Raw genomic sequence first — 9004 nt, 5'->3', positions numbered from 1 at the left:
CCACGTTTTTCTTCATAGAACCCAGATTTTTGGATTATTTGCTCAGCATATATGTTGAATAAGTATGGTGAAAGAATGCAACCTTGTCGCACACCTTTTCCTAATTTTAAACCACTTAGTGGGAAATATTTGTGTTTCCCTTCTTTGCCATGTTTTCACCCTACATGGGTTCTAGCTCTCACAGGTTTTGCCATATTATTTGGTCAGTCATCAGAGTATGATTAATTAGAAATATCAGGAAACCATACTGTGACTGATATTAGGTTTTTGACTGTGTTTGGGGGCAGAGCACAGGGCTGGGCATGAGGTATGTGTGAGTCACATCCGAGTTCTGCCTCTTCCTAGCTGGGTGACTATGGAGGTTTCATCTTCTCACTGAGCCTCAGGTTCCCTTACTTTAATAGTCTGTTTTGCCTAATTGTGATATTCATATACTTGTATAAAAATGTGTATAAAACCCTTGGCAAGCATCCTGGCATGTTGTTGTGTGCCATCAAGTTGTTTCTGACTCATAGCCACTCTGTCTAGGGTTTCCAAGGATAACTGGTGGGGTTTGAAACTCAGATCTTATGGTTTGGGCAGTCCGGTGCTTATCCTACAGCACCACACCAGGATAGTTAAAGCCAAAAACCTGTTGTCATTGAGTCAGTTCCTACTCACAGCAACCCTAGAGGACAGAGTAGAATTGCCCCACAGAGTTTCCAAGGTTGTATATAAATCTGTATGTCCCGACAGGTGAGCTTACCTAGGGCAGAGTGGGTGAGCCAAAATGGTACTCACAGGGCGTTGTTTGTGGAAACATGTCTCCCTGTGAATAGTTGTCCACAGAAGCAGAGGTCAGTCATTCTGTGAGGTCAGACCAAGCTCTCAGAACCTGATGATGTGTGTGTAGAGAGAAGTTGGTGGTGGAAGAGAAACTTAATTCTAAGACTCTCTTTCTGGATACCCAGGTCCCTATAGCTTGGAGGACCCATAGTTTTTTCTGCCTATTTCTCTGACCTTGCCTCCATGCTGAACAGTACAGATTTCAGAGACTGTCAGTGTGGTCGCACTCTCCTTCCCACCCACCCACCCAGGCCCCTGTGTCTTAGGAACTGATATTAGAGGATTTTTTTTGGGGGGGGGCGGGGGAGGTCACAGAAACACTCTGGAATATATAATAATTTAAACAACCAAAGAGCACATTCTGCAAGCCTGCCTCCTGGCCCCCAGCATCCAGTGCCTCTCTTTCCATGAATCCATAGTCCCCAGCTGCTCCCTCTATCCATGTCCTCATCTCTGCTTCCATCTCTGGTGTCACTGCTTCTCTGGATAGGGTCCCACACTCCACTTGTGTTCTTCTCCCTTGATGGTCCTAGGTCCTCAGTTTCTGGAATGTTAGATTAACTATTCCCCATTTTTATTATGAAACTTCTACCTTTACAGTTGTGACAGTTGCAGTTAGTCATGATAACAATTGCTCACTATTGAATCTTAAGAATCTTATCCCCGTCTCTTTTCACCAGACCCAGCTACACAAGATGAAAACTATTAAGTGGGGCTCTACCTTTCCCCGCACACTCTGAAACTAAACTCCCTCTTGAAAACTTGTAAGCCAGTCACTTTGTGCCTTTACCGCCCCCTCATTTTAGGCAGCCAGTGTTTGAGTTGCCTGTCCCTATCAATTCTTTATACAGAGGGGATAGGATTGATAACTTGATGTGAAGACTCCTTCCCTCTCAGTTGGTATTTTGAGCTACTACAACCATAAGTGTAGGTCAAGTTCATCAAATTGTAACAATTTACACTCGTTTCCTTTATTAAAAATTGATGTTTTTATCTTCCTCTAGTTGAGCTCTGATTATCAAACCATTGAGGCTAGGTCAAATGGATACCTATCTGCAAGTTTGGGTGCTCTTGTACATCTCCCCTCACTTCATATCAGCTGGATACTTTACTCTCAGCTCTAGGCCTCTGTGGTTATGTCCTTGTCCAGGGGCTCAGGAGTCCCCAGGTCTCACCACACTTGGTACCAACCAGGCCTTCTAGAGGATTTTTTTTGCAGGCAGGTTTCTCCTCCTATGTTCCATGACTGAGCCAAGAACCACAGCGGTAGCCTTGGGGTATTCTCCAAGACAGGCATTCCTCACAACTGTGTTTTTGAGTTACACTGTTTTGGGTTTCTGATAGTGTTATTGTGTGCTGGCTAGTTGATTCCAACTTACAGGCATCCTATATGACAGAGTGGAATGGAGTGTCAGTGTGGTACTGTAGGATATGCTAATTGCAAGGTACACTAGGATATCTGGTTGTTGTTGTTGTTGAGTGCCATCAAATCAGTTCCAACTCATAGCAACCCTATATAGAGTTTCTGAGGAGCAGCTGGTGGATTTGAACCAAAGACCTTGCATTTCAAAACAACCTTGTGGTCCAGTGCATTATCCTGCTATGCCACAACAGGATTTCTGGTTGTTGTTGTTAAGTGCCATTGAATCAGTTCTGACCCCAAGGAGCAGCTAGTAAGCTTGAACTGCCTACCTTGCAGTTCAAACCAGCTTTGCAGTCTAGCATGTTAACCCACAATGGGGGCTAGTTGTCAGTCTTAAGCTCCCTTCAGCAATTGAAGGCTCTTTTAACATTATAGTAACTAGGAAAGTTTATGGATAGACTAGGATTCAGTTGGGAGAGAAAAATAGCCGTTGTTAAAAGCTGTGAGTCGTGACAAAGAGAACCAGGAGAAGTTTTTAGTCAGAATAAGTGCTCAGAATATATGGGGAAGGGATCTGTTTATTTGCATAGGCTGTGAAGTGGAAACACTTGAGTGTCTGGGTTTGTTTCCTAGCCAGTCCACATGCTGGACCTGATTTCCTCATCTGTAAAATGGGAAGAACTCTGTCTGGGTTGCCACCAACTGAGTCCAGGAAGAGTAAGCAGGGCAGGGTTACCGTCACTGAATTGTTTTGGGGACCATGCAGCAATACTAGCTAATCTTGAGACCACAAAGCAGAACCTGCCCTAGATGGTTCTGCACAGCTAACTGCAAGGGGCCCCTTCCCTGTCCACAGTGCACAGAAGAGATGGCTGTAGGCCCGCCCAGGTAGGCTTGTCCTCACTTCCCTTTACTCCCTGAGAGAGAACTGAGCAAGCTCAGCCCTGTCATCTAAACTGAATGTGGAGTTGAATGATTCCCTAATTTAAGGTCAGCCTTGTAGTTACCAACTGACTTTTCAGGGTAACTGTTTTCTCCCCTGTGCAGCCTGCCCCTGTCCTTTACTACCTGTGTAACTTTGGGTAAGCACCTTAACTTCTCCAAGTTTTGCTCCTCAATTTCTGCAAGATAAATATGGATGTACAGACTTCATCAGATTGTTGTAAAGCTTACCCCTCACTGAGACAGAGTATATAAGTGTGAGCACAGTGCCCAGAGCATGGAAAACCAAAACCCACTGCTATCAAGCAGATTCGGACTCATAGCAACCCTATGTTGCTGTTGTTGTTGTTGTTGTTAAGTGCCGTCGAGTGGGTTCCGACTCGAAGCAACTCTGAATTGGGTTTCCAAGGTGTGCCTGGTAAGTTTGAACCGCCCACCTTGCTGTTCAAATCGACCTTGCAGTCCATTGCTTATCCTAGAGCGTCACCGGCCCCATAGGGTTTCCAAAGCCGTAAGTCTTTGCAGAAGCAGACTGCCTCACCTTTCTCTTTCAGAACAGCTGGTGTGCTGGCTAGCAGCTGGGCTCTTTAGCAGCTGCGCCATCAGGGCTCTTAGAACATAGAAAGCACTCCATAAATAGCATTAAAGATCATAATTGGTTTGTTGAGAGATGTTTAGCTTAATAATTACTTTGTTAATCTAATTTGATTAATAGCTGTTGTTGACAAGCGCTGTTGGGTCGGTTCTGACTCATAGAACCCTGTATAGAGTTTCCGAGAGTGACTAGTAGGTTTGAACTGCCAGCCTTGCGGTTACCAGTCCAGTGGTTAGCCTACAGCACCACACAAGTATATACGGTTAAGATAGCGCAAAAAATGACACCAGCTATTCCTCCCCAGCCCTCTTACTCGGCTAGGTTCCATCATCCATTGCAGCGGTCACATAGAACTCAGATGCCATGCTTACAATGATGGGATTTATTAGGGAAGTAGACGGGTTACACTTCAGGATCAGAAACTGCTCAAGGTACAGTTCTGTAAGTCAGGACAACCTGTCCTCAAGCATATCTTTAGGCAAACCACGCACTGATCCTTGGCCTCTTGGCCTGGCCTCTGCACTTCTTGACACTGTTAACGTAGTTTTTTTTAGGGCTGCTCATAAATGCCCACATGACGTTCTCTTCTTGTATAACCCCCAGTAGGAAGACACTTAGCTGCAGATCTGTGGGTCAGCAAACGTAGCTCCCTAATGAAATGCCTGGAGCCACTCCACTGCACAGATGAGTTTCCTCCCCAAGTGTACCAAGCTTTACTTATTCCACGGGCTGGAAAGCCAACCACTGTTTCTGGTGCTCTGGCTCTTGGTTCTATTTCCATGGTTTCTCTACCACTCCTCTGCTACTCCTCCTGTGTCACTGCTTCTGTCCCTGGGTTGAGGAGGTTTAATGCAAAGGCTTATTGGGGTCCAAAGGATGCGTTCCACTCCTGGCTCTTGTTTGATGGTAGTGAGATCCCCCCCTCTTGCTTCTAAGGTGTCTCATTTTATGCCCACGTTAGAGTTCCAATTTTTCATAATTAGCCCTGTTAATAATTTGTCACAATTGGATCATATAATCCACCCACATCTCCCCCCACCTTCTCTTAACCCACACCCATCAAGAAAGAGTTGTTTGGTGGATGTTAACAAAAACTAAGACTACATGAGACTTTAACTCATTCACTGCACCACAGACAGTAGGCTGCATTTATTCAGAAAATACTCTCTAATGGAATTCCTCAAGGAGCTCTGGTACCATAGTGGTTACGAATTGGGCTGTGAACCATAAGGTCTGCAGTTCGAAACTACCACCTGTTCCATGGGAGAAAGATGAGGATTTCTGCTCCCGTAAAGATTTACAGCCTCGGAAACCCTGTACAGGGTCCCTGTGAGTCGGAACTGACTCCACGGCACCTAACAACAACAATGGAATCCCTTACTCTCCCATCTGGTCCTGTACCTTACTGAATTCAAGTTAATGAGGTTTTCTCAGTTGGTGTTTGGGGTTAAGCATTGTGCCTGCACTCTTTCCCCATCACAGAGTGGTTGAATGGAAGGCCTTCTACCATCAAGGGACACTTCCAAAACTCCTAGTCACAGGAAATGTGGAACAAACTCAAAATTATAAAAAAGACCAGGTTTACTGATGTGATGGAGATTGGTGGCCCTTGGTCACTCTTCAGGCTTGACTCTGAACTCAGCTCTGTGGCACAACTTCTAGCCAAACAACAAACAGACTTAAAGGATGAGCAGTAACACCAGGAAGGCATGCACTCTTTAGAACTATCACCCATCACAAACCAGAAGGGCAGCTCTTGTCCTGTGTTACACTTCAGAAGGTAGGAATGGATAGGAAAGAAGTATGGATGGAAATGGTAAACACGGAAAAGAAGTGGAAAGAGAGCTATTGTAGATACTGCAATCCATGTCATGAAACAAAATTTGTATGAATTGTTGAATGGAAAACCAACTTGCTCTGTAAAACCTGCATTCAAATCATATCAACCTCATAGGACAGAGTAAAATGGCCCCATAGGATTTCCAAGGCTGTAAATCTTTAGGGAAGCAGATTGCCACTTCTTTCTCCCACAAAGCAGCTGGTTGGTTCAGATCACAACTTAAAAGTTAGCAACAGCAAAAAAGTCTCCCAGGCATAAGCCCCGGATTCAGTGTCACCAGAGTCACTTCTTGATGGCTCAGAGGTAAGGAATTTGTAGCTATGTCCTGTACTTGAGCCCACCTCCACTGAACCTATTCCTGTCTTTTCCGGTAGGCGGTCAAGCGGTTCTTGAAACAGGAGTGCAAGTGTCATGGCGTCAGTGGCTCATGTACTCTGAGGACATGCTGGCTGGCCATGGCCGACTTCAGGAAAACGGGCGATTATCTCTGGAGGAAGTACAATGGGGCCATTCAGGTGGTCATGAACCAGGACGGCACTGGGTTCACTGTGGCCAACAAGAGGTTCAAGAAGCCCACGAAAAATGACCTTGTGTACTTTGAGAATTCTCCAGACTACTGTATCAGGGACCGGGATGCAGGTAAGTCCCAATTCTTTCAAGTTCCAATTCTTTCAACAGTTAGTACTCCACATGCTCAATGAAGCGCTGCATTTTAGCTTAGTCTGTTTCTATAAATGCAGCCTGCTGCCTTCAGGTTCAAAGCTCATGTTTCTTATAATTCATACTTGAAGCACACAGACACTCTCCTAAACACCTGGGAAACTGATTGGTAACGGACAAATTTTGGAGACATGGGAATCCAAATGGAAAGAAGGTATATGGCAAAAACAAGACAGAAGTCACAATATGCAGAGTAGCAAAATTCCTCAGCCTGGACTAAATTCTTAAAGTTTGACTGATGTATACTATGTGTCACAATCTAGTATCTTTCGTGAAATCCTGAAGCTGTGAGGAGGATAGCCTTGTTGCATGTCTCCCCCACCTCAGTAACTTGTTAGACTGTCTGAAATCGGCCATACTTCATGCATCCTTGCTCTTTCCAATATGCTTAGGAGTTGCCAAGTCAGAGAAAAAATAAGACTTCATCTCTGCTTGCTTGGTGGGTGGTATGTGAGGACGATGTTAGTTAGAGTCACTTCATTTATTAATGTCCTTCCCCAGACAGCACTTATCCCTTCCTGAACTCCCTCAAAGACCAACTCCTTCAGGCTCAATGCAGCAGCTCTTCCCACCTGTCTGATTTTACACAAGTGCCTTCCTCCACCTCTCGCTGTCATTATCATCGCTGAACTATATAGGCTTAGCCCCTTCCTTTCAAAGACTCTGCTGTAAAATGGGAGCACACAGCCCACCTTAGCTCATGGCAGCTCCTCAACATAGTAAAAAGCAAGGGAATCCTTTATCAAGAGAAACCTCCTCTAATTCAAATCTTAAGTTTATTTTTCTTTCCAAAATAATTGCAAAGAAGTTAGTAAAACAGTAAAGATGGCAACCAGATCCTAAATATCAGTTGACCAAAAGGCATGAATACCAGAGAACATCAGGAGTCCAAGTGTCTTCTGAGTGGATGAATGTCCTTCACAGTTGGATGAGCTTGTTTTTTTGCAGCAGCTGAGCAGGTTTGCACATGCCAAAGATTAACGACTACAAAGAGACAAGACTAAGAGCCCTAGCTGTCAGATTTTGTACTCTGCTTCATTCTTGGCATGTTTTGGGACCTTTAACAAGCCATCCTACCTGTCAGGCCAAAGTTTTGCCAAGTTGCAAGTAAATCTGTGCTTTGATACGGCTTTTTCCCAGAAGTCTGCCTTCCCCTCTGCTCTTAACTGGCTGTCTGACTCAACATCCTCAGATAATTAGGAGGATGATGACATTTTGATCATTTTAGGTAGTAAGTATTGATTTCTGTGAGCCAGGTACTAGACGAAGACCATCCACACACATGGTTTCACGTAATCCATTGCTACATTGAAACTACTTATTTTTTTAAAAGAAGAATAAGAGGGTAGTTACCAACTGAGCAACACCAACCAAAAATCAAACTCACATGTTTCTTTTTTTGAAGTCAGTTAAACTAGCCCTGGGTATCATCAGGGATATGCTGATGGGCACATGATTAGCTAACCAAAAGGTTGGAAATTCAAGTCCACCCAGAGGCACCTCAGAAGAAAGCTCTGGTGATCTGCTACTGAAAAAGTAGCACTGAAAACTCCATGAAGCACAGTTCTACCCTGAAATACGTGAGGCCAGCAGGAGGTGGAATTGAAGGCAACTTTTTTTTTTTTAAAGATAATTGTTATCCTCATTATATTGATGGGAAAGTGAGTGGCTTGCTCACAATCTCATTGGTAGGAGAAGACAGAGTTCAGGCTCTCAGACCCCATGGACTGTATTCTTGAACCTCACTTCACACACTTGTCCTTATCTATTTCCGGAAAGTGTCTGTTAAAAAGCTTTGTGAAACGAAAACCTTATTTCAAATATAAGAAGATTTGCTTCCCAGAATTTGTTTTCTGGTTCTTTGAATTGACGTAGTTTCAGTAGGGATTCAGTTATAGAGCATGTAACTGCCTGCTTCAACTCAGACAGGTGCCCACAGGTCTTGCTCTTGACTTGTCATCTGTGGCCTTCTAAAGATAAACCTTTATCTGGGTAATTTCCTTTTAGACAGTGGTACTCTATCAAGCAGAACAGTTGTAGAAATTTGTGGACATAGAATTATCCTGAAGCTACCTTTGAACTCTGTCCATAGAATGAGGAGAGGAGATGGAGAAAATTCAAGCTCTTCAATAAAGAAGGCTTCCTGCCGCTCACTCACGTTGGGACATGGGCACCATCCTTCTCTGAGCCCCTGCTACTCACAGCGCTAACTTCTTATCAGTCTACATTAAAACCCTCTCAGAATGCGCGGGTGATGCAGAATGAGGAGTAAGCACATCACCGAGTCATGTTACATTGGGAAGGGCCTGTTGTCTGGGAACTGGAATGCCCATGTGTAGATATAGGTCATCATCATGTATATCCGGGCTCCAAAACTAGCTACAAGATTGCAGTAAAATTTAAATCAAATAACATATGTATGTTTTTTTCATTTTCTCTGTTAAATTTGACATTAATCCTTCCCTAGATTACACCCCCTCCCCACGTCTATCAGTTTGTCCTATTGTGTGGCTTGTGTGTTGCTTTGATGCTGGAAGCTATGCCACTGATGGTTCAAATATCAGCTATGTCACTTCGGATGGACAGGTTTCACAGAGTTTCTGGAGAAAGAACAGACTAGGAAGAAGGAGAACCTGTCCAGTTCTGAGGGATCTGGAAACTGTATGAATAACAGTGCCAGAAGATGAGCCCTCAAGCTGGTATACGCTCAAAATACACC

At 44.2% G+C, this 9004-nt stretch overlaps 1 protein-coding gene across 1 annotated transcript in view; it reads left to right on the top strand.

The window, feature by feature from the left end:
- The window catches only part of WNT2 (wingless-type MMTV integration site family member 2), a 50626-nt gene that overhangs the window by 20137 nt on the left and 21485 nt on the right, over window positions 1-9004 (top strand). Inside the window, exon 4 of the mRNA XM_006859313.1 lies at window positions 5940-6204. Within this exon, the coding sequence (XP_006859375.1) occupies window positions 5940-6204 (265 nt within the window). The remainder of the gene's footprint in view (window positions 1-5939; window positions 6205-9004) is intronic.

The sequence above is a fragment of the Chrysochloris asiatica genome, unplaced genomic scaffold (genome assembly GCF_000296735.1).
Source record: "Chrysochloris asiatica unplaced genomic scaffold, ChrAsi1.0 scaffold00032, whole genome shotgun sequence".
Taxonomy (NCBI): domain Eukaryota; kingdom Metazoa; phylum Chordata; class Mammalia; order Afrosoricida; family Chrysochloridae; genus Chrysochloris; species Chrysochloris asiatica.
Note: the sequence above shows the minus strand (reverse complement) of the source record. Positions and strands in the feature narration are given on the sequence as shown.